The sequence below is a fragment of the Fistularia commersonii genome, chromosome 20 (genome assembly GCF_037954325.1).
Source record: "Fistularia commersonii isolate RoL2024-O1a breed Wild chromosome 20, RoL_Fcom_v1.0, whole genome shotgun sequence".
In the NCBI taxonomy this organism is placed as follows: Eukaryota; Metazoa; Chordata; class Actinopteri; order Syngnathiformes; family Fistulariidae; genus Fistularia; species Fistularia commersonii.
Genome location: NC_141303.1, coordinates 6,241,884 through 6,268,561, shown reverse-complemented (window position 1 = coordinate 6,268,561; position 26,678 = coordinate 6,241,884). Strand labels below are relative to the sequence as shown.

General features: G+C 38.9%; 1 protein-coding gene across 2 annotated transcripts; it reads right to left on the bottom strand.

Annotated features, from left to right (window-relative positions):
• pinx1 (PIN2 (TERF1) interacting telomerase inhibitor 1) lies at nucleotides 1-23,796 on the bottom strand. 2 transcript variants are annotated; one of them, XM_086167218.1, is made up of 7 exons: nucleotides 23,749-23,796; nucleotides 23,387-23,496; nucleotides 22,940-23,032; nucleotides 21,681-21,762; nucleotides 20,849-20,938; nucleotides 12,793-12,875; nucleotides 1-1,529 (listed from the first exon to the last, which is right to left on the bottom strand). In XM_086167218.1, exons 1-7 carry the CDS (start codon nucleotides 23,765-23,767, stop codon nucleotides 882-884), a joined length of 1,125 nt encoding a protein of 374 aa, XP_086023344.1. In that variant the 5' UTR covers nucleotides 23,768-23,796; the 3' UTR covers nucleotides 1-881. The 2 variants fall into 2 exon arrangements, with proteins under 2 accessions (XP_086023344.1, XP_086023345.1); XM_086167219.1 differs by lacking the exon at nucleotides 1-1,529 and adding an exon at nucleotides 4,605-4,809.
• Nucleotides 23,797-26,678: the final 2,882 nt, after the last annotated feature.

The window sequence follows — 26,678 nt, the reverse complement described above, 5'->3', positions numbered from 1 at the left end:
AGAAAGGTCAGAAAGCTGAAGCCGGACTACTTTGAGCTGAAGGCGACACGTGCCTGAAACATCTTGAAAAAGACCCATTAGGCTTGCTGACAAATATTTTTGAACAAAACAGCAACATGGCCAGCTGATGTGCAACATGTGCACTTCAGACAGACGTCTTCCCATTTAATGGCGATAAATGTATTACATTATGTTTCTCAAGTCAAGAGGATATCCAGAACAAGAAACAGTATATTAGTCGGAAAAAAACAACAAAAAAAAAGATTGTTTCATTACATATGATTATAAATATGTATGTTTCCCACACTTGCAATTTCCCTGGGTTGTTTTTCGTTTTCTTTAACTTAAGACATTTGACATTCCATTACATTTTTGAAACATTAACCAAAATAGATGTTCTTAATTGATTGCAAGTTTCGAATTTGTGCTAACATGTATGTTTAACATACTTACTGTGAAAAACTGCTTCAGTCATGGTTTGGTAGATGTGTCTGCATCATGCATGATAACAGTGACAGTAATACACCTAACACGGACACCTGCCGAACATCTCAACACCACCTGCAAAAGCCCGTAACAGGGAAAAAAAATCTCAAGTATGTAGTCTTTTTGGGTGTGGGTTTATTGTTGATATCCATATTCTCATTGAATGCAAAGTAAATGGTCATATTTCATAAAACATCTAATTTTCAACTAAATAAAATATACCTTTACAGGTGTGACCACATGGACAACTTGAAAAAGTCATCTGAAGGGTGCCCTATTTCTTCGTCTCTGTGTAAGATGTACCTGCTGATCTTATAATAGTACTATACCAGAGACATGTATGATTGGGTCCCTATTCTACAAATAGTGTTACACTGAATTCTATTCATTTTTGATTAATCTTGACATTTGCTTTTCTTCTTCTTTTTGGATTTTTTCTTTGTATGTTCCTCCTCATTCTCTTCAACGGTATCATGCAAGTTCGCCCTGCATTTCTTCTCCTTTTTGTGTTTGACCTCCGAGTTGGAAGTCTGATCATCAGTTGGCCCGTGCCCATTCAGTTGCTCAATTTCCACGGATTTCTTGAGCTTTTTCTTCTTAGGACACATCTCTTCAGGGAGGGAACTAGTTTTCTCAGTTAGGGTCCCGTCGAGGTCAACCACTTTTCTTTTTTTCTTTACCGACTCCTCATTCTGTTCTACTAAGATGGAAGAGATGGAATCCTCTTTAGCCAATTCGACATCATCCGAGTCCTTTTTGGTCTTCTTTTTCTTCTTCTTTTTCTTCTTAGTCTCTTCTGCGCTTTCAACGGTGCAATGGGTCGGACTGGGTGCGCTGGACGGACCTGACGTTTCATCGGTTTCCTCCACCGAAGCGCTCTGATCCCGGCCGCGAGCCTTCTTCAGCTGTGCCATTCGTTTTGCAAAATACTCCTGCATTGTGAGTGAACTTGTCACAGTCTTGGTGATGGACTCTGGATCAACTTCAGACGGGACGGGAGTCGAATTATCCTCTTCTCTTGGCGAATCTCTGCTGTTGGTCTCCTTGATATAAGAGAGACAAGTGAGAAAATAAAGAGTCGGGAATTAATGAAGTGTTTACACACAGATAGACGGCACACAATGGTGGGCCCTGGAGCTTAAGTGATCGTCAGTCATCGTGCATAGATTAACCAGGGAGATCTTAGTGAGTGGAAAGAGCCCCAAGGAGGATGCTGATGTAACAATAGGTGTTAAAGGATCACTTTAAAATAGACATCATAGGGCTATCTGTTGCAATTTTTATATTTTTTGCCAGGTCTAAAAACCCAGCTGTGTGTCCTTGCACAGTCAGCCCCTCAACTCATCATTAATAAGGCAAACCAAAACTTGCCTATTCCCACCCAAATAAAACAATATCTTTGACAGATGAGGGTAGCCTGACTGTAATACAAACCCTTTATCAATGAGACAACAGACATATTGCGTTATTCTGACAGTGCCATTAAAGCCCCAGTTAATAAAATTTAAGGTATCAATTGCCCAACCCTTAATATTTGTTCATTAATGGCGGGTGATTTTTTTGTTTGTTTACTATGCTGGACAGTGCTTTCCCTGCTGAGGTCTTCATAAACACCCACTCTGAATTGGTGTGTGCAGTGCAGCTGGCCTTTCTCGGGAGTTGGAAAGCAAGGGGGAGTCACACACCATGTTGTGTCTAGACTGGGGACATTTATTTACAAAACCCCATGGGATTACAAATGTGTATAGTATCCAGTGGTTGGATAAGAAATTAGCCTACCTCTTATTGACTGAAAAAATGTTGGAAAATTGAAAAAATCCCAACAGGCTTTTAACAAGTTGGTTATCACACCGATCTTAGATTAGAACATTTAACAGTCCATAGGCCATGATAGACTCCCATCTTTATATCTGTTGTCAAGGACAAATTAATGTTTCTTGACAAATCCTGGGATAAAATAATCCCAGATTATGATGCCCATAAAAGGTATATTTCTTCTTCTTCTTCCTTCTTAATAGTAATTGTTTGCTCATGCTAGTAACAGACTTGAAGCAAAAACACTTATGACTGAGATTGCAGAGAAAAAAACTTTTGATGGTAATGCAGATGTGTAAACAATCAAAAGTAACAAGAAATTGCAATTCCACTTCAGGAGAGGACTAGACACCTCGGAAAATCTTTGCATAATTTGTTTTTAATAATACTTGCTATAAAAATATGTTTTTGGGCAAATCTGACAATGGTCAGTAAGACTGAATTAATCAGGCATTATTTGGCTAAAAATTATGAAGACATGTCATGTATGTCAGTGTTTAGGGGTGTCCCCTAAAATCCATATTGGCCCTGGAACCCAGGCGTGTTTGAAAACCCATTTTTATTTACTATACCTCAAAGATGCGCTTATCAAGTTTAAAACAGGAGCAGAAAATGAACACGGGACCCCACTTCGGAACTATGAGGTACAACGCAGTCAATTTGTCACTTTATCCCTATGCCCCATTTGTCTTCATTTTCCTAATGGCCTACTCAATGCATAATGATTTGTCCAGAAGAATACAGAACTTCCTCTTGAGAATCACACCAAACAATACGGTTGCTCTATGAATTACCGCAGAGATGGCCAAGTGTGATGCATTTTTCAAAGCCAACGGATTAGAAATAAATTGAAAGCCTCTTGTCTCGAGTCACCTCATGCTTTGGCCTTCAAGCTTCTAAATTCAGATTATCTCGACTTCCACAAGCATTGTTAATAGAGGTGGACAGGTTAACTGATGGGCTGATAAACAAAGCAGATGTGTGGTTGAGCAGGACTGGAGGTCCCATGGCAGAGTGTCACTCTCAGTATGAAGATACTGAGATCTTTCCAGGCCACTAGCTTTATTGCTTGGCTGCGGTTTTGACCCGATCACAAATTCAGGAATAGTATAAGTGTCACTTGTGTTAAACTGGCCACTGGGGTCTAATGAAATCTGCGAGCTATTACTCTTAGGAGTCAATACATTTCAATAAATGGAACAACCATTGTTTTTTTGTGGCCTATTATATTGATTACTATGGTATGAATGATGGGTTTCAAAAAACATGAACTGTGCAAAAACTAACTACCACCTCAAATCTCACATGGCAGGTTGAAAACTGTGCTGACTATATAAAATGTGAAATGGATAGAGAGAGAAGTCTCACATTGAGATGAAGCACATGATGAAGGCTTAATGATGCATCAGGTCTTTGGATGGATGGCAAAGTTTTCCACCACCTCAAGACATTAACTGGAGAAAACCTGAACTTCTAACAAGCAGGATATGGCCATTTCAAGTAAAGTACCATTAAACATAACTTTCCAAGTTCAGAGAAAAATCTATACTTGCTGTTACTGCACAATGGCTTCACTGCTTGGGAGAGTGGAGATGGGGCTTAGAGCTGACAGCACCAAACAACATGTAACTGGGATTTGGGAAGATGGCTAGGGGCCACTTAAGAACTGCCTGTGAAATTACTCTCAAGAGAGGGAGCGGAGAGTGTGGGTGAACGGAGGAAAACAGAGGAAGAGTGACTGAGAGAAACATCTCCTCCATCAGGGAAAGCGGCTGGAACATGGTATGTGGTTCTTCCTCAATGTCTGGGGATCTCCATTAGACTCTCTTTCAGCAGAAGCAAAGTGTAGTCTGAGAACGGACGGGACACACAGACCCACAAAGACAGATTCCTTCACATTCAGTGAGTAGTCCTGGTGATTTTGTTAGTGACTGTTGAGGGCAACATGTCTTTGGGAGAAACCTCAGGAATAATGCCTAAGATCAAGTTTCACTATTTCACCAAGTATAAAGTGACGCACATCTTATTCAACATAGCTGCATTTGGACCAAAGTAATTATATTTCAAGATTAGTCAGGGGAGACTTGTTAATATACATTCTTTGACCGAATCTTGTAGGACAAAAAGTTTGTGTTTTAAAAGTATACATTTGAAATACATGCATCGAAATGCATACGAATGCATTGAAATTGGGGGCGCATCTTCCAACTCTGGTACACCAATTAATGAAATGACGATAGAAAACTGAAAAAAGTTAGTCACCAGGTAGTCAACGGTGGGGTTGAGGACTCGCGGGCTGCACAACACACCTATATCCAGCCATGTCTACTCCTCCACCTCCCCACAGACGCAGAACCCCAGGAAAAGGATGCGCTCACTGCACTGTGTGCAGCCGTGAGATAAGGCTCCTTCGGCAGAGGAGCGGTCTGGCTGGCTATCGGGCCCTTCCTGCTCCGCTCTCTCCCCTTGCGGGGGCAGGGGCTGGGCAGGGAACACAGGGAGGACCTGCTGAGGGTCCCACAGAAAAGCAGAGGGTGGGAAGACATTCAACAGGCCACCTCCTTCAAGACACTCCAGTTCTATCTCTCCCTGCTAATGTAACCGATGGAAAGCCAACATGCATGTGCCAAGGTGCCAAGACATGGGGGCCAGCACATTCAGGAGAGTCAATCAAGCCAAATGAGGGATGATTGATAAGGTTCCCTATAGTACATGTCAAATATTCTTAAAGAATGGATTGTGTTTTTATTTATGAATAACAAAGTGTGAGTGTGTGTATGTATGAGAAATTGTTTAACTTTCCCTCGTGTTATCTTTCAAAGCGAGTTGGTTACATTTCCGTATCTGTTAAAGTTATGTACAGTTTAGGTTATGAGTGTGAGAAAGTAGTAATTCAATGGCAAAACAAAATAAACATCAGTCAAATGAACAGCATTAATTCCATTTGCGCTGATTGTCTTTCCCTTCCTGGATGTGGACGTCACTATACCAAAGAGACAGCCAAAACTTCTCAGTCTCTAAGGATAACACCAAGCTTCCTCAGAGATCTCAAAAAATATTATCGCAAAGCAAGTCATTTGGATGAAATTGGGCCTCAATGGCGATACGAATGCCATGTAGATACGTCCCAGCAAGCAAAACATTTTTTTGCCACATTTTTTATTCAGTCTATTGTGAGGCAGACCATAATGTATCATAGTAATTTAACAGTTAAATGTAAAATGTTACATTTTAAGTTAAATATAAAATCGTCATTCTGGTGGAGCAGCAAGAGATATAAAAAGGCAACGTAGGACGGCAATTTTAGCAGTGTGTTCCATGATGCAATAATAAATTAATATCCATGCACTGAAATTGACTACTAAACTTGAGGTTAGTGTGCATTTAGGTTTTTGTCAAGTCATTTTGAAAATAAGTATTTACATTACAACAATAAAAACAAACAGAAAGACTGAGAAACAGATACTGCTCATGAGCTGTGGCCTCTATTACCCTCCCACACACACTTTTCTCCACTACTTCTCCACCCATGACAGTGAATCAGACTGATAAACACACATATTGCACGGCTTTTTGCCCTTAGTCACTTTAATGGGGACTTCCATTGAAGTTGCACTTGAGTGTTAAATACACAATACACGTGCTTGACTTTTTCATTACTGGTAATTTTTTTAAATTTCATATCTTCTACGTCAGAGAGCTAAACAGAGATACCACTTGAAGTTTTGTTATATGCAGTACAGCTATGAAATCATAATAAAAAAGGTATATTCTATACTATTTTCTTGTAGTTTTTTGTTGGGGCAATTACTCTTACAGTAAGCCACCTCATTTAGTACAATTAGTGAAAAATGTCATTGTAGGTTTGAGTATGGAGCATTTAAGTTTGAGAGAGGATTAACAAAAATGGTGAATACGCATTATGTGCATTGTTCCTGAACAAACCAATCATTATGCAACAGTGTAAAAACAGAATTTAACCAAAGAAGGACAAATACTGTGTAGTATTTTTGTTACATTACTTTTTATTAATAGCTAGGGAAATATAAAGTTATGTCCTATTAATCAGATTGCCAGTGGTTTAAAAAAAGTCACCTCATTTACCTCTTGACAAAGCTAGTTGCCCATTTATTTTCTCAATTGCCTGTTTTCATTACTGTTTTTTTTTTCAATAATATCTAGCCAATATTGGTTGGTTCTGTAATTGCATGAATGTGCCCTCATTGTCCTGCCACAATAATAAATTTGGCAATACTCTGGGTCTATGGATCAGACCCTGATTAGCCAGCTGTCTCTCCCTGATGAGTGAGCTGGTCCAGCAGCCCATTCTTCATGAGTTTGATGTGGGTGGACAGACAAACAGGTGAATAACATTCCTAGTAATTAAGCAAACACTTTGCTCACTATAAAAATGTTTAAAAAATATCACTGTTACTTGAATTATACGTGTACATTTCGTCCCTTTCATTGGAGACAATATTGAAAAACACTTAAAATTATAACTAAAAATTATGTGATGTAGGTACATTGAACACCACACATGGAGGGTTCCGCAAAGAAATTGTTTTTCAAAAGGAAAATACTTTCTGTGGGTAGTTAAGAAAAGAAAAAGACTGAGAAAAATTGCACTTTGTGCCCAGTGAAAGAACGTTTATCATAAGCAACAAATGAAGACAACATTATGCATGCAGCACGACTACCCCCGTGTTTTTCAACACTGCAAATGCTTGTCGCCAAAGCCCCCCCCCCCCCCCATTGCAAAAACATAAGGGTCCTTCCACCGCTACGGCGGTAGATAGTGTTTATTTTACCCGGCTGTGATTTATTAGATTAAACACCTGGTGATTAAACCAGTTGTCTGTGCCTGTAAACAGCTGAGAAGCCTGGAAATCTTTGGGCAGTTAGCCTCACCAAGCAGTAATAGCAATTGCAACATGTTACAGCCTAAACTGTAGCGAAAAGATTTTTTTTCCCCATTCCAAACTATTCATTAAGCGCTAGCTGGCATGACCGTGGAGCTGTCCGTGGAGCTTCCAGCCAGGGAGGTACATGTCTTTGCATGTCTGCATGTTTGCGTGTCTGTTGAGGATGGGGTGTGGCATTTGGCGGGTCTTAATAGTTTTAGCGGTAAAAGCTTTGAGCTGCAAAAAAAAAAAAAGTTAAAAAAAAAAAATGGAAGTCTTTGCCGAGGGTAATTAGATGTTATCTGAGAATATGTAGCTAAGAATAAGGCTAAAGTGTGTGAGAGTAATGGCCGGTTAGAAAAAAAAGCCCAAAATGAATAAATAAGAATAAATCAAGATCCTCACTATGACATCAAGGCTATATCAGCATGCTGTTCGAAAAAGGACCATTCCTGAAACTCAGTCTGATACTTTATGCTAAATTTAATGCATTGCAACTCAGTAGCAAGCTAAATTAGATAATAGTGAAATTGAATGTTAAATTAAAAGCAGAGATGGCAAACCTCAGCAAGAAAAAAATGATCCCTGTAATTGCAATGTTAGAAAAAAAATAAATAAAATCAACTAAATTGCTATATAATCTTAGCAAAACTGAAACTTAGACGTATCCACATCAATTGTTCAAAGTTTTGTTGTACATTTCTCCACAGGTACTGGACATACAGAGGAACGGAGAATTCTCCCAATTCCAAGATGCCATGAAATTAACAATAAGTCAAGTGCAAATTAGCAGTAAAGTGCACCGTTACATTAATAGCAAACAAACTATGAAGTGTAAAGTCCATGCAGACACAGACTGATATTTGATGGCATGAAAGAGGAGCAGCAGAGGTTTTTTGTTTGTTTTTTTTGAGTAGTTTATTGCAAAGGTCAGTAGGTAGTACCATGGTATATGGTTTAATATATATAGATATATAATTTTACATTCTAGGATTGGAATAGTGTTAATGGAATGCCAAGTCACTAAAAAATACTTTGGATGTTCTATAGTTGTATTATCATTCTGATACTGTTATAAATCTATAATTTTGTCTAACTTTATTGGCTGCTAAGCATATTTCCAACCTGTAAGTCCTACAGCGGAATTCAAGGCAAATTTTTTACTAAAATATACTTCATTTTTGCAATGTCAGCAGAACATCACTGCTTGAATTCACCCACTGGTTCCCTGGTGTCTTGTAGACACATCTGCCAAACGCTGGAGCCCCTAACCCTGGCCTTCTATTCCTTAAGGTGGTGATACCAGGGGAGCCCCTGCTGACATGCGATCCTTCATGAGTACGATGCGTGGGCAGTAGAAACTTGCAACAGGTGCCATCCGACGAGGCTTGATTCTACGCCCTTTGTGACTGAGCAAGAGTGGGAGTGGGAGAGGCCCCAGGGGTCATGATAATCCTGGAAAACAGCAATCTATACTGACTGCCCGACCGAGGGGGTCAGACATCAAACAAAACAAGGCTTGTGTCTAATTGTTTATGGTCAACTCTTGTCCCAATGTCTGTAAGAAGAAATAACGAACAATCCATTCTAACAATTTGATAGATCTAAAGGTTAGATATAATTTCAGATTAGTTACTACTAAAAGCACGTAAGACTTTATCAATTCATTGTTCAGATATGAACTGGTAAAAATTCAGTGAGGTTATTATGACAGTGTTTATTTATTCTTTCAAATTAGTTATGCCGGAATAAAGGGTGTATTCAACTTGGGAAAAATTGCCATTTCTTTTGCCGTAACGTCACAGAAAATTTAATTACATTTTAAAAATACAGCCAACATTACATAAATACAAGCATAATAAAAACTAACTTAAGTCTTGAGAGAAAAAAAAAAAAAAAGTGAGACAGACAAGAAACTGTGGTTGGAAAAATAAAACTGTGGCTTGTTTCCACCTTTCAAGTGAGCTGGCGGCTTTAAAAAATGACTAACTTTTGTTGATGTATGAATCGGCGGGGAGTCTATTTATCAGCAGGCCCTCTGCGGTCGCCCGCCTGGGTCCCTCAAGTCACAAGCCGCGTCGCTCCCCTTTGACTGATTAATTAGCCAATCAGAGGACATTTTTCACTGGGCGGCAGAATGGTTTATTTCAGCTAATGCTGGGCTTTCGAACCGAGGCCCGTTGGAGCCTCGTCGGCTTTTTCGGCCTGCCTGAGTGGCCAGGCAGAGGGGCAAGGGAGATAAATCAAGCCGGGCTGGCCCTCCGTGTGGCTCCCCTAACTAAACCCCCTGAGGAGGGCAAGGAGAGCTGGTGGTGGTAGAAAAGCAGGAGGAGGGAGAGGGGAACGTTGGATGGCCAGGGGCACTGCTCGCCCGCCGATAAGCATGGGGAACACAGGGCTGCCAAAGTGCCTTCATTTAAAAGTGGCCGGGCCTTTTTGATATCGCAGCAGAGAGAGCCTGTCATTTGTCATGTGGTGAGTAATTGTGTTGAGGGGCACAAGAGGAGGCAGGAGATGGAGGGGACTCGCAAGCGTAGGACGGGTGATGGATAACCAAGAGCCATGTAGATGGACAGGTGCTTCACCACTACCCTTACTGGTCAGGGATGGTAAATGATGGTTTGAGGCATATATTTTCAGGTTGCTCGATAAATAAATGGAAGGTGGTTGTGGATGAAATGGTCATCCGCTTATTTATCAAATGTTTCTTTACACGGTGGTAGAACAAAATTGGAATTAACCGATTAGTGTTATAATATGGATACAATGTGGGTATACCAGGGATCGGTGCATTTTTTTTGCAAAGCCACTTTTAAAACTGTGATAAAGGACTCATTAAAGTAAAAAATACATTTGTGTGAGCCATCGCATGTATATGCTACACAATCTGACAATACTAGCATTAAGATGATTTCATCTGTGTTTTCTGGAAAGCTATAAAAATCACTTTTTACCTCATGCACCCTCTTTCATAGAAATAAGAAGAAAATCTTCTGGTTATGACTACAGTCGGGGCAGGAGATTATCCAGAGGCAGTTTTCTGAAGGCGGCAAATAATTGTTATATGAGAAGTAATTAATAAACTGTGCGTTCTGCTTGTGCGCTTTGTGACGACGCCAGCGCAGCCTTTGATGAACGGTGGCGTGTGGGGCAGCTGAATGTGTGCGTGTATGTTTAAATTTGTGTCTGCCTGTCCGTGTTTCATGGAGCGTTGTGAGCAGTGATAAGAGGGGAGCAGGAAGCACATCACTGCAAAGGAAGGAAAACCCCAGCAGTGGGTGACTGGTGGAAGGGAGGCTGCAGAGACAGCAGTGGGTGGTGGGCGACACTATAAGGGATTCATGAGTAGGAAGGAGAGCAGACCTGGGGCCAGACCAGATTTGGACAGAACTACTGGCCTTGTTTGTCGGGACGACACGTGACATTGTGAATGTAACTAAGACAAAAATAAGGCTCTGGCATTGATGTAGTTACCGCTTATGTACTTTCATAGACTAAGAATATAAGGTAAAGCATACGTATGGTACCATCAATAATAACAGACTACGGCAAGTACAAATCAGTGATCTGCAGGTCACTGGCAGTGTAGCTGATACCCTCACAGGAGATCCTGTACAATGCCTCGAGCTTGATTGGTCTATCACCCTCTTTACCGCTTCCCACCATATTCCTGGGCTCCAAAACAGGCCCTCATGGGAAGCCATTGTAATTGTGTTCAGTGTTTTCGATATGGTCAATGGTGTCCCTCCTGGCTGAAAAATAACAACCCATAACCAAACGATTAGGGAGAAAATTATGGTTTGTATTGCTTGCATTTCCAATGTTAATCAACTAGGGAGCAGCGGCCATTGTGATGTTATGGCTCAGCACCTACAGGGGAATCAAGAGTGTTTTCCCTCATACAATTTATGGATTTTATTATGCCAATTTCTTCAAGCCAAATGCTTGAGATAAACAGAGGAAGACAGTAAAATGCTTTTTCTGCATCTCCCAGTCCAACAGATACATTTATCATTGTTCTTTCTCTTACAAGAGAGGAAGGGGGTGTTAGTAAATCTTGTGACTTGTGTCTTTTATTAAATGATCAAGTAGCATTGCACTTCAGGATAAATTCTCTTTGCTGGGGCTTTTCCTCACTTTATTTTAGCAACATAATTAGCGTCGACATGTCAAATCTAGTTAAAACCAGGGAACAAACTTTGTGGTAACAGGCTAAATCATCTAATATATTAAGGTCAGATTAGAATTTTGGGGTTTACAGTCTGACTTTTGTTTGTTTCCTGAATCGTTTTTTTAATGTTTAATGCAGGAATACAGGATAGATGGTGTGTAGAGAGTGCATTCCAGTAAATTTCAAACCACTTCAGCAAATATGCAGTACAATTTATATTAATACAGAGGGAAAAGGTTTAATCATAATAACAAACTGCCACTTTTTTATAGAGAGCTGAAAATAGTAAAAGACTATAGAAAATTTTTAAGATAATTCAAGGGAAGCTTTTGCAAGTAAAGGACAGGTAACCAGTTGCGCTTGAAAATCAACTTCCTCTAGCAAAATCCCGTAAAGTCCTTTTTAGAAGCTCGGGCACCTGCATGGCACCATATAGGGGAGTGATGTTTGAAGTCAACAACTGATGCCAAGAGCAAAGGGAACTTTTTTTTTTTCCCACAGTCATCATTTCAAAATTCTTGTACAGGTCATCACAATTTGGCTTTACGTTTAATAATGCCCATTGGCACACTTAACTACTAGTTGTGAGCCCTTGGAGAGGAGGACTGGGGAGGAGGTGAAGTGTGACAGAGTAGGGGGTAAGAGTGCAAATCCTTTAACTGGATTTAGGTGCTCTTGCCACCATCAGCTGGCAGCGTTAAAGCTCCATCCTGTGACAAGAGTAATCTGGGGCCACAGGCTGCTCATGAGCTGGGCCATGTCGAAGTAAAACACACATGGAAGTAAATCATTGAGGTATGAACACCAGTGGTCATCTCTAATTGACAAAACAGCGGAAGATAAGCTGAGGCCAATTTGCTCGGCGTGAGCCATTTGCCCCTTTAGTACACACTTGGCACTCACTGAGTTCACAAAGCAACAGAGCTGCTTTACTTTGCAGAACTTCAACTTTGTGCATCCAAAGAAAAAAAAAAAAAAGAAGTTCTTCATGTTTTAATGTACATAACAAATTGAATGCAATGACTGAAGTATAACAATCTTGGGAACCAGTTGGTGATTTTTTTTTTTTCCAAACATTCTTGCAAAGCTGATGTTCCAATCATCAGAACAAAACCACTCAAGAAAAGATGCAAAGAAACAGTTAATAAATTCATCTGCAATATTTCTTCCCTCAGAACTTGCAACTTACACCATGAGAGAGTGCAGAATGTAATCAAATTATATACCTAAAATGTTGAGTCCTTCAACATCTAAAACCTGTGAATTGCTTTGCAAGTTAATAAAAGCGTCAAAACAAAACCAATTAGTACAGCTGGAATATAACATAAGGTTTGCTACTTTATATTTACCTGTGAGAAAGGGGGAGCACTTTTTGACAGGTGGTATTTCAAAACATGTATGTAGCTTGTGGCTTACCTGATCATGGCTTGCGGTGGATCGTGATCTCTTTCCAAAGATACAGTTCAGGTCCGTTTCACTGCGTGATGAAAGGTCCTTCCCTAAAAGTAATGCATGTTTTTAAAATTATGTGGCGGTAAAATCCAAACCAATTAAGAACTATTGGAAAATGATTTTACCCTTAAAAATTACATTTGTCTCACTGACACAGTTAGACCTCTAGTTAGACTTAATATATTCAGCAGTTAAATTTGTTTTCTTGGCCATGTGTCCATGGGAGGTGCAGTAAAACATGACAGGGAAGAGATAGGTGGGGTACACTCTGGAGAAGATGCCAGCAAACACTTGGACCCACAACAATTCACACATTTTCAGTCAATTGAATGCCAGTGATTTCATGAGTAGGAGAAAGCGAGATCGGTTGCAAGGATATCCCACATATATTAAAAAAATAAATAAATAAATAAAAAGAGTTTTTAAAGAGAGGATGAAAAACCATTAGATCACCAATTATACAGCAGCAGAAATTGCTTGTTGGACTTTCAAGCTCGCAATCGAGCAACTCTGCTTTCCGAGGCAACATACGACCACACCGAAATGATATTCAAATGAATGTCTTTCATATTCAGTGTTTTGGCTTTAAATTCTGCAAGGCTTAGTCTGACATCTATGTAGACATGCAAATCCATTTGTCAGTTAAGGGTTGGATGAATGTATGTGCATATGGAGTGACAGACAACTCAAAAGTATCATTAATGTTTTTGGTTGAGAAAAATTAACATAGTTGGATGCTTAATTGTTCTGGGAATGTTAAGAGACAACCTGTAATGGTTGTAGTTAAGAGAATGTATTTGTTTTGCATGAGTGGGTGATCAGGGGACGTGGACTCGAGAGTAAAGAAAGGGGAGTTAGCCTCTTGCTTCAGGGATAAAACAGCAAAGAAAAATAAACTGACAACAAGGTTTGCTGTGCCACACCTCCAAATTCCCATTTTCAAGCCAAGCCTCAAAGACTCCTGGAGCACACAGCCGTCCGTCTCAGGCCCGGGTCCTGTACGTACAGCTGCATCCTCTTCCTTCAGCAGGGCTCTGATAACGTTTAGTTATTTATTGCTCTAGAACCTCTATCTCCCCCACTCTTTGCTTTCAAAGTCCCTGCACATGCAGATCTGAGAAGCAAAACCAAGAAAGTATGCTCAAAACTAAAATAAATAGGAAGGGGCTCTATGCTGTTTGCCATTTAGTGGGCCGATGTCAGAACGTAAGATATACCCAAATGTGACCTTTCTGCTATTTAGAAGAGGAAGAACCTGTCAAAATTCTCAGGCTTTCAGGTGAAAGTGCAAATAATGTTCTGTAAAAAACAGGCTTAACCCTACTTTTCCTTTTAACGTTCAAAGGTGGCTGAGAGCCACGACACAGGATATAGCCTGAACACTGGTAACCTGCAATGGAAACCAACGGAAAGTGTTATTCAATGCATGCTAGCTTCCAAGGTCACAAAGGAAATGGCAGCAACTGATAACTAGTCAAATTAACATATAAAGCTTGATCAGAAACGTCCAGGTTGGACAAAAGAATAAGAAAACAAGACACAATTGACTTACAAAGTAGGCAATGTTGGAAAATTTTTATGTTTGAGGCCAAATGCTAAACACGCCCCCCAACCAAAAAAATCCTTTGACTGTTTGTTAAATTTAGAAGAATCAAAATGCCTCATCAAAATCAGACATTTCACAGCAACAAACTATCTCAAATACAAAATTGTTTCATTTCAGAGGCTGAAGAATACAAGGAAGTTAATCACATCAGGCAAGAAATGGAGAGCTGTGGTTGCATCAACCGTCCTTGCAGCCATGACAGGTGATAGATGGAGGTAGCAATTAAAACTGGGTTACTGGTTTATGCTGTGGGCCTGGACCAAAGCAGTGGAGATTTCAGTGCCTTTCCCTACAAACAAAGGCCATCAATCCTAAGAGCTAGTAGTAAGGGAGCAAGCACGAAGAGGATATCGATAAAAGCAGCAAAGTGTAAAGAGGAGGCCTGCACTTTGAAGGGCTTTTAAGATGCTTGGAGGGTTCTCTGGTAAAACTGTGGCACCAATAGATTTATATTTTTTTTGCCTTTTTTTTTATTAATAAAAAGTGTGTATTTAAGATTAAGGATGCAATGTGTTTATAAACCAAACAAGGAATAAGGTACTTTTTGTGTGGCAATCGAGGGTGATTGTTTGACCTTTGTAACCTATAATATGTACACTATGAAAGTACTGCTTCAACCTCTCATGTAACAGGCTTAGCAACACTAAATGTATTACCTAGCCTTAACCTGGCAACAGCTACAGAGGGAGGTGATACAGAATAGTAGCACTCAGAGGAATGCAAATAGGCATGGCAGCCAGGTCACAGGTTACAAGAGAAAAATATATTTTGCCATGGAACAAGGTAAAGCATTTACATTCTAGTAGATACATGAAAAAGATTAATGGTTAATGTCCCTATCTTACCCCTTTTGATGATTATCTGTACTTCATAGGCTAGGAAATGAGAAATTTTGAATGACACGCATACATCATGGGCAAAATGTTCAATCCTGTCGGACAACGTCTATGTGGGTAAGAATGGAGGTCTCATGTTACGCATTAATTTATGAGTCAAACATGGATTCGGTTTCATGACAACCGTTCCATGACAACTTGCAACCAAGCGACATTGTGGTGTTATGCTGCAAGAGACAGTTATGCTCAAAAGCCAATTGCAGAAGGTACATAAAGGCTCAAGATCAATTTCCAGGAAAAACATTTAAATCTGAATTTTCAAATGAATGAATGAATTAATAAAACCATCCTTGTAATATCTTAGGTTTTACTGCTAAGCCTGTCCAGTTACTTTGATAAGTCAAGAAAAACATGGCTTTAAGATGTTTTCCAGACTTTAAGTTAAGTTTTTTTTTTATAGGTACTGAGATGAATAATAGCCAGATTTTCTTTTCCCTCGGCATTAAATAATCTGATTCAGGCTTGCCATGAACAGCATCAAATAGTATTAATTACTGTATTATTAAGAGTGGCATTAGGAATTATAGCAAAAAAATGTATTTCTTGCAGTCAAGAAACCGTTAACCTATGATAATATATGCATATATAACTTTAAATCTACTTGCAGTGTCAAACTTAAAGACATTTCTAAATACTGCTACAATTAGGTCTTAAAGGAGAAGATTTCATTTTCTTCTGACTGTTCGATGTACAAGTGTGTCTTATAGCAAAGACAAAGAGGACAAAAGTTCTATCAAAACAGATTTCCAAGTGAATAATACACAATTGTGCTCATACATGACATTGTGAAACTCTTGGAAAAAACTATCGTTTTACCCCTTTTTCTGTTGTTCTTTGTGATGAAGAATGAGAGAACTAAAAAGAAAGAGCTAAATGGAATATTAAGTTAAGAAGACTTAGTTCAGTGGAATTGCTTAACACTGAGTTCCTATTTTAATCCACTACCACATTTTCATAAAATGTCGATTTAGTCATTGACCCACTACAAATCAAGGGCAAGGTTACAGTGGCAGCAGACAAGGCCAATCCCTACGTCCCCCTTACAATCCTGGGGGACACTAAGGCAATCACACACCACATGGGATACTTGATCCCGCCAGTATGTTCTCCATTGACTATGGGGCCTCTTACCTGTTGTTTGTTCTAAGAGCACCACTATTGGGAGACGTGCAGGATAAATCCTTATCAGAGGCCTGAACACTGAACTGACTATCCAATTTGAAAGAGCAACAGCTGTACTCTCAACTCCACTGACAGCCCAGCCACCCTGTGGACGAGACTCTTTTTATTCGGTCAGGGCCCAAAGTTTGTGATCATTATAGATATTCAACAGTAATCTACCTGTTGAATTTGAGCTCCCCGGTACCCTCCAGCATGAACAAGACCCCAAGATACTTAAAGACCTACAACTGCTGCGGCGAATCAACTTTTAACTGTAGAAGAGGCATTCCACCAGTTTCTGGGATAAAACCATGGCCTCTGACTTGGAGGTGGTGATTCTTATCCCAACTGTTGGCACGGTGGAAAAAACTAGGGGACTAAAAGCTATTTGGAGATGTAGCCAAACAGGACCACATCATCTGCAAAAAGCAGAGAAGCCATCCCTGAGAAGCCTGTACCAGACAATCTCCTTAAATCCAACCAATGAAGATCAGGGAGAATCAATGACAAAGTAGGGCCCTGGTCCAGCCCAGCAGCTACTCGAACATGTCTGACATTATGCTAAAAAACACAGGCACAACTCTCACCATTTGTACATAGACCAGATGGTGCGTAACAATATCCATGGGACCCGATCGCACCAAATGGAATGGTCATACATCTTTTCAGAGTCCACAAAGCATGTAAAGAAAGGATGAGTATTCACACACAAAAAAAAAACAGAAGGATTAATTGAGCGAAAAAAAAATTATAATGCGTAACTTGAATTTTCCATACATCTATTACAGTCAAGTTATTACAGTGGCTCTTTTTAGAGATTAAGACCAGTGTGAGAGTTTCTAGCAGAGGCACTGAGGCCATGCTTGATCACGTTGGGTCATCAATTGGGGGGGCCGTAAATGGACCTGCCAGATGCCCCAAACAGGAAAAAGGAAGTTGCTATTGAATGACGTAAAATATATCAGCCTCTTCCAGGTGAGGCAAAAGGTGATTTTTTTTAATAAGTTTGCAGACCAGAATGGTAACAGATTAATTACTTGAGCACATGGTAATTTGTAACATTTGTGGACAATTTTCTTAGCGAAATCTGCTCTGTGTGTGATTAGTTAAACGAATCAAAGTAGACTGGTAACGATTTGACCAACTGATGACATATTGCTTCTAGAGTTTACTGAAAATTGCAAAACATAAAAACATCACTCATATAAAAGGTGTACACAGAAACGTTATTTAGGCATTCTGTGTCTTTGCGAACAATAATGGAACCAACTGAGTGGGCTTGCACTGAGATCACAAATGAGTGCAAATAACTGTGGGAAAGGACCCAAGAAGGGAGCTTTATGGTCACTGAGGCCTTGCAGATTACGTAGTCAGGCTCGAAAAACGTAGTCCAATTTCTTCCCCCAGGCTGTGAGGAGTAGACGTATTTTCTAGTTGATCGAGTTACATTAACTGATCCTTGGATGCAGAGCTCCGCATGGGTATTATCTAGTGCATATGGAAGCTTTTGGAAAAGGACAATGTTTTCAGCTACCAGAAAATGTGTACAGAACCTAAAAATACAAGTCCAAGTCCCGTCACAACAAACCAAACGCTTCAATTTTCCAGGGAAAATCAGCAGTTGATGTCCATGACATTTTACATACAACAGAAATAACAGAACTAGGGGTCATTCAGCCAACAACCTTCAAATTATAAAAACACTCTGGTTTTGAATAGTGGACTGCATGAGAAAAAAAGACATCACCATGCACTATGCAAAGGGCCATCAAACACGTTAGTCTGCAAAATTATTTCTGGACCAGGTGACACCCAAGTCACGACACCAACAGGATTGCCATTCAACCGTTTCAAAGGCAGTAAGAGGAAATCTTTGTGCAGAAAATGTATTTGCAAACTTCCGACAACACAAGTAGTATCATGGGTGGACCAATGTTCTCATAGGAATCCACATGACATCTTTGGCAGGCACAGGTCAATTTGATGTGGTGCCAAAATGGCAGAGCCAACTTCTCATATAACACAAAAATTATTTTCAATATACATCTACAGCAATTTGTCAAATTAATATTAACGAATGTGTGTGGCAAATCAAGAGGCTTTAGGACTGACTCTTTGTTGACTTTATCACAACCCACACCTGTGCGTGAAGGGAGCATGGTCTACTAATCAGCATCAGCATTTCTAGAGTATTAATGAAAAAATCTTCATAAACACACTGAAAAACTGAATAGGCAATTTACTTTTTTTAAAACTTACTGCAAGTTGCATTAACATTTATACTCTGTCATTATACTCTTTTGCCACATGTACTGTGTTAACTACGTAGACTCTTTAAAGCATCTCTGTAATGAAATATGAGGTATTGGATGCTCATTTTGGTCTCCAGTCATCCTGAACATTAAATTCCTCCTTGTACCTTTCACTGTGCTGGCCTTGACCAGCAAATCTTAAGTTCCTGACATGTGAAGGAGTAATGAAAGTTGAAGGAAGATATATTAATAACCTTTCCAAGCTCTGACCGGGCCAACTGACCTTGCACAGGTTGACAGAGCTCTGATCAGCATCTGCGAACTGAGCCAAGAACATAAAGCTTTACGCAGGATAAGGGAGTGTGTCTGTCTGAGTCAATGGCCTATGAGTGTAACATTCATAAAAGGGTAGTTTCTCTACAGAAATCAGAGCAAAACATCACAAAATTATCATGAATATGTAAAGTCAATTCTGTACACATGCCTGTGCATTATAACTATGGGTATAGGTCCTGTATGAGAACTATCCCATAGCTATAAGAAAATACAAATTAAATGTTTCAGTTCAATTTAGGTGCATTGACTACAAACTGCCTTGAAAGCATTATGCAAATATATCTGCATATCCAAGTGATAACCATGGACAAATTACTTTAATTTTGGACAACAAAGTTCTGCTTTATGATAGTAGCCCTAGATATATGAATGGCACTGTTTCCATGCTGGTTCATCTGGAAAACATAATAATGTAGCTGAAATATCGTCATATGATGCATTTGCTCCTTTCTGAGGATTATTTAGCCTTTATTTTCTTTGCCTTCGTGCGTGGTTTGAAATAAAATATTTGACTGTGTTGGCCTTGACGACAAGTGGCTACAGTGACAAACATAGAAAAGGCCATTCAAAGCTGACAAATTCATACAGATTCATAACTTAATAGGAAATCTTCATAAAATATCTGAATAAAAAATTATTTAGCAGGTGTACAGTTCATCAAATAAAGAAACTTTTATTTTTAAAAAAAAATTACTTTAAAGGGGGGGTTGATTTAGAAAAAAAAAAACTGAAGTAACCTCAGTTTAGACTGGGATGAGTCGTTATACAGACTGCTGTTAATCTATGATATATATGGATATTCCCCACAGTTGAGAACACACATGATCTGCCGATAAGACAGAAGCCAAGCGATAATTATGGAAGTCACTGTCAAGGACAACAAAAAGCACAGGGGGAGAGACAACAATGGCAGAGAAAAGTGTGCGACTACATCAAACTGTCATTGTACTCTGCCCCCTCAACCCCTTTCCATGATCAGTGATTTAAAATTTGGAGTTATGATGGCGGTAATGCTTGGCAGCTTGTCTAATTGGATGAGGAAACACTGATCTCAAGCAGTAAGGTACATGTTGTGTCATGCTCCATCTGAAAACTAAATACGAGTAGTTCCTTGTTACATGTTAGTTAAACACACAAGGATTTTAAAAGGAGGTATGCTGCGGTTTTTTGCCCTTTTTTCCAACCCAATTGTATTGACAAACACTTCTATTCGCGGATATTCATATTGCAAACTGAATAATACATTTTGTATTTTTTTTTGAACATCAAACTCCATGTTTTCTCCTTATGCAACTAAAAATATGGCCAAATATCTGTCTGACCTGTTACATCCCCAAATGAGCTGATTTCAAAAGGTCTAACCAACACAAAAAACAATTGTATTAGTGCATGACAAACATACCAGCAAGAGACACTTGCCGAGTCTTAGCTTCTCCCAAACAACAGCCCTTAATCTCAGCATTCATGTACATTCCAAAAATTTAAGGGCAGCCTATAATGCTTCTCAGCTATGATACTCTAAAACAAAACTGTACGGTTGTTACAGATTACCTCTTTATCTTATTTATTAAATATTTTATTACTTATAAATCTCCTCACAATAGAGTTGCAATGTTATACTGTTGAACTTTGACATATAACCCCTAGTTAAAACTAGACTAATTCTCATTCAAGTGACTGACATGACACAATCAATTGTGACACATCTGTGCTACATCAACAATCCTCAATAGTGTCTCTATTTAGAAAAAAAAAAAAAAAGAATGCACCTTTAGTGAACTTCATATAATGGACCCTCTTTTTAGAAGTCTTGGACTTCTCCTCCAAGCTGAAGCTTTTCTCCTCCTCTGACTGAGGTGCTGAAAAGAATGAAGATAATCAGTGTGTTAAAATGCTGTACTACCCAAACAAAATATACATTCCCACTTAACAGTGATTGTTAAGTTTGGGTCGTTTCCCAAAACATGGTAACAAAAGGGTTCATTACAAAGCAATGAATGCTTATATATTGAGACATTGTTTACCTACGTATTCATATATCTATAGATATAGATATAGATATATATATATTAGCACTATTAATTGCTTATTCTTAATTCTTCTATTTTTGACAACTTCTCTTGCACTGTTCACTTCTGCTATGTGTGGTTGAAATTTCCCAGCACTGGGCCGATTAAAGGAATAGTCTTTTCCATTCCATTCTTTAACTATGGCTCCACCTTCTGTCCAATGGATGGAAAGCAGGTATGTCGCATCAAATTTGTTACATAGTCGTACTTGAAGAGAAGATAAACTTCATTGATCCCCATAGGGGAAATTCCATTGTCACAGAAGCAAAGTTGTACAAAGTGAAACTAAAGGTTGGAAAGAATACCAAATTCATTCAATACCAAATTATCTGTATGACTGAAATAATAAACTCTTATTCTGATGCGGTGCCTATCTGAATTGACCATTCACCATTCAAAACTTTTCAGTCACCACAGAGCAGCAGCTTCAAATAACACTTGGGTCACTGGCAGTGTGTCAAAGACAATGAGATGAAGAAACGTGCCACAATAGGCATCTGATGGAGACACAACACTTTATCTTTATACATACCACCATCGTCATTCTGGCCGTGGCAGTTGTTAAGCTGAGCTAGAAGTGCATTGAAATCATCTTGGTGGGCGATCCAGTTATCCTGTGAACAAAGCAAGTGTCAAAAGTAAACATCTTACTCGCATACTTGCATTTGCAAGCATATTTTCAGGTTACAGGCAGTTAAAGAGCTATATATTAGTGAATACTACTAATCCAAAATATGTCATATGAAATAAATTAAATCACATAATTACTTGTAGCATCTTATTAGACATTGTAATTCAGGTAAATCTCAGGATGTGACTCAATAAAGTGGTACAGCTTCAAAAGAGCTAACATTTAAAAAAAAAAAAAAATTCAACAATGGCGCACACACACACACACACACACACACACACACACACACACACACACACACACACACACACACACATTTAGAACTATGATGTTAACGTCCCTCATCTGCCCCCAGGGGTCTAATTAAAAAGATGTTCAGTCTATGACTATAATATTTCTTTTAAAAATCGCAGACCACTATAAGGAACACTCTTAATCAGAAAGTCAACTTATTTGTGCGTACAAACTTCTTGGGAAAACATAGAAGTCCTTCCTGGGATCTAAAAAAAAATTGCTAAATGTAGCGGAAAAAATTGAAAAACTGGATAGTGGGGCTGTGCTGAGGCGATATGCAAATTTGATTGGGTGCCCCAACTAGAAGCAGAGGAGACAACGTGACAACAGACACTCATCAACATAAGACTGTTTGCCTTTGCTCACAAGGAAGGTAAGCAGAGGAGGGAGGAGAAATTATACAGAGATATCTTGAACAGTCCAAGGACATTTGATCGTTTTTTCTCATTTCCTATCTGCTTTCAATGACTAGAACATTAGTCAATAATTTTCCAGGGTTTCCAGGATACATGGGAACCCGATTCCCATCGCATCATTTTGTTGTTGTGTTTCTGAAAAAACGGTCTTGCTCGGTCAGTGGCATATAAAAAAGAATGTGAAACACTGCTTTAACAGGCCTGCAATAATACTCATCAAGACCGGTGGTTGATGCAGTTTAAATACCTCCCATACACGATGTTCATAAGCAACAAAATAAACATCTTTCATAAGCCTCCGGGTAACCATGACATACATGTTTCTGATTCACCTAGACATTTCTACAAGAATTTACTATTTACAATCATCATGTTGGAATATGAAACTAGTAAATCAGGAGAGACACAGAAGAAAAAACTGTTTAGCAATTAAAAGAGAAAACATCTCACCTCATGACTAGCGCTGGCTCCAAGACCATGGTTGTTGTTTTTCAATTTCACTTTAATGTGGTCTGTGGCCCCTTGTTCACTTCTGCCCAGGCCCTATTTATAAAAAAAAAGGCACCTATATAAATCATTTTTTTCCACAGATGCAGAGTCAGGGCTTTCCAAGTCCAAGACAAAGCTTGTTTCAAAATCCCCCAACGCTCAACTTTAACCTTGTGTTATGTCATTTAATGTGATATTCGTTTTGCAATCACATTGGTTGATTTACTTTATGTCAAACATTAATTTTGACAGAAGATGTGATACACTTCCAAGTACTTTGACATTAATTTATCAACAAACCCTCCCACACATGTGTCATCAACTAAGCAAAAGAAACCAACGCCGTGAAGTCAAACTATTTCATCTAAAGCATGCTAAACTGGATCGGGAATACAAGCCAGCAATTACCTTGCCTTTAGACCAGCCCATTCTCTCCAGCATTTTCTGTCCAAATTTCGAATCATCGTTACTCCAGGTACTGTTTCTTGGGTCAACGGACCACTTCTGTTTCCTCCGAGCTGAGAAAAAACAGCAAAGTTACTGACAAAATGTTTGAAAACGACGTAGCCCGTGTAGAGCAACTATGCTACTAGAAAACACGTGTTTACACGGGTGGGGCTAATGTTAGCTAACGAAACGCTTTCAAAGCACCACTGACTGCATATCTGGGAAGAAGTGTCCATTTAAGGTTCACAAAACGCAGAATCATACATTATTACGAGAAATAAACGGGAAAATGTATATCAATACACTTGTAAATAAAATCTTACGCTCAGCAAGCATAGACATCCTGGGGTCCTTGAAGGCCTTCGCCGGTTCCGATTAGGCGTCGATGAAAATGCCTGATAAAATATAGACCCCCGTTTGTTTTCTATGTGATGTGACACTAATTATATTATTTAAATTGATTTCGTAATAAATATTCTTTTTATTTATATCTTGGAAATATATGTATTTGTCTTGTGCACCAGTTTGCGGTTAGTAAGTTCTGATGAGTAGTTTGGATAATTATCCAGCAGAGGGAGCTAAAGTTTTATAAAACAATGAACAAGCCACATTTGTCAGGACCGCATGGGTTCAATGAACTCAAAGTAAGCCTACCAGCGTGATACTTATTATATGAAAATTAAAAGACACTGTTGATTTATTCACCACACAATCATTTAAGTGTGTTACATCCTTTCAATTTTGATCAAATAATGGCAGCTAATATGAATGACACATTCCTCACCACTACTCACACTACAATTGATATTTGGTAAATCAACATATCCAATCAAAATGCCATGTACCGAGCGATAGCTGGTAGGTACCTCAAAAACCATATGTCATACGCATATACGCCAAGACCTGTTAATGCATGGAATTTAAGATAATGTGCGATTGCATGAGATTCCACATTTATTTCAATGTTCCTGCAAATTGCAATCATGCACTTAAAATTTCTCCAATCTCAGAGGCTCATGGAAGCTCTTGAAGGCAGCAACAGCTTTGAGCAACACAAAGGCTACAGCTGCAAGGGAAATGTTGGCAAACTTGATTCCAAATTATTTCTTTTTTTTTGTCCATATGTCCTACAATAAAATAAACAATAAACAATAAAATACAGTGAAAAAATGCTTTGGGATCCCAAACCAATTGCTGCAGGCCATAATAGCATAATAGAAGCAAGTTTAGTTTATCAAACATTAAAACCATTGGTGGCTGTTTTTTTTTTTTTTTTTTTTTTTTGCATTTCATAGGATGAACAATGTAAAAGGTGTCATCTCTTTCAAAAGAAAACATCTGAAGAACCTTTTTGCATTTACAAGTTAAGTCTGTTTACCAGTATAATATTTACTTAAGCTAAAAAATATGTGTTGGTTCATTACTTGAAAACATGCCCAACATTAGAATGAAAGGACACACACATACACACGAGCCAGCTTGATACACATTCACAGTTGTTTGCTTTGGGAGGAAGCCTGAGTCTCAATTTAGTGTGCCTGCGGACATTTTCCATGTGTACACTTCATGATTGTCTGTACATGAATTCATCATTTCAATTTAGAAATAAGTCTTTCCCAAACCTTACTTTAATAGATCATATCATAAGGTGACTCAAAATGTAACAAAAAGGCAAAAGCTTGGAAGTAAGTGATTTTGTCTTCAATGTGTCATCTTAGGGAACTGCAGTTCCCGCAGACATTTCAGTATCTGTTCCAGAGTCAGCAATGACATTGTTGCTATAACAGCACTGACTGGATTATGTCACACCCTAGTCTGATCCCACACCAGTGTCTAAAATTATCACCTCATTCATGGGATTAAAGTTGTGCAACAGACATTTAGAAAATTACTGCTCTTGTCTTGTAATTAAGAAAAAAAATAAATTATGATGTTAAGTTTGAGCCATCTTAATCTCATAAAGTGTGCTCTTCTTTTCATCCAAAATGCTGACTTGGAATTTTCTATGCAAAAAAGAGATCATGTACAATACACAGGTCACATGCTTAAGATGAGGGGGTCATGGGTCAGGCGGGGGTCAAACTTAATTTTAAATAAATAGCTCAGGCTGGAGGTCCATAAATTCTAGGGTGCATAAAAATGCCAACTGTCCTATAGCTGGAATGGTCCTTTTTGGTCATCAACCATACTCACACTTTCAGAAGACAGAATCAATGAAAAATATGAAAAGCTCTACAAGCCTGTACAGTCTGCAAATGAAAAATGTCATATTTCATTAAACTCAAGAGACTGAAAGTGTATCATTAATTTCTCCTTTCTGTTTTCATCCAGTTGAAATGTTTCTTGTATTGAAAACAATAATATTTCATCAATTACATGAAAATCATTATACAAATACAATTTTGTTTATTTGCTGATTTAAAAAATAGAGACTTCAAAAAAAACAATACAAATAAAATGAACGGTATAAAGACTAAGTATGAATATTAATATTATTTTTGATGCAGTTTTTATTTAGTTTCTGTATTTTTATTCAGTATTATTCTGGCAAAGAAGTATTTTTTATTTTATTTATTTTCTACATTTCATGCTTTTTATGTAACTTTCTAGACCTGAACATTTGTCAAACCTAGTGCGATTTACACCAGAGGAGTACTGCAGCCTTTTCTGTGAAACAGAATAATACTGTAAGCCATTTAATCTCCCTCAATGCCGGAGGGTGGGAGGGCACTGGCGGGTCACGGCATCCATTACCATAACAACAGGTCTCCATGTGGAACAGTTGTGGTCCACTTTGTTATGGCGCTTTTGGCCCACTGCCCGGCATTTCCCTCCCACCCCTCGGATTCTTTATGTCTCACCCTTCCTGCTATGCCCGCCTAATGTGAGCTGCTGTACACTATGTGAATCTTATTACCTGATGACGTACAAACCACTTGAGTCCTTGTGACCGAGAAGGCCCTTCTAATTGGTTGAGAGGAGGCAAGCCTACAAGTATCTTACATAAGAGGCAACGTCTTACACACACACTCACATGCACACATACGCAATCAGACCAAAACACAAGGAAAAAAGTGACAGCCCCCTTACCCTCACCCTCAACCCCACAGATAGATCTGTTTTTGTTCCATACAACCTCCACACCCTCGCTGGCCCTTTAGTGCCTCTTACTTGAAAACTACGAAACACATTGTAACTGTTCCCTCACGTCCTTCACGTTATTTTCAGAATATTTCGATTGTGGTCGCAGAAC

Coding starts and splice junctions, on each gene's coding strand:
- pinx1 (XM_086167218.1), bottom strand. Junction 23,033..23,386: donor TGGGCTGGTCTAAAGGCAAG/GTAATTGCTGGC, acceptor TTTTATAAATAG/GGCCTGGGCAGAAGTGAACA. Junction 1,530..12,792: donor CCACCGCAAGCCATGATCAG/GTAAGCCACAAG, acceptor TCTTATATCAAG/GAGACCAACAGCAGAGATTC.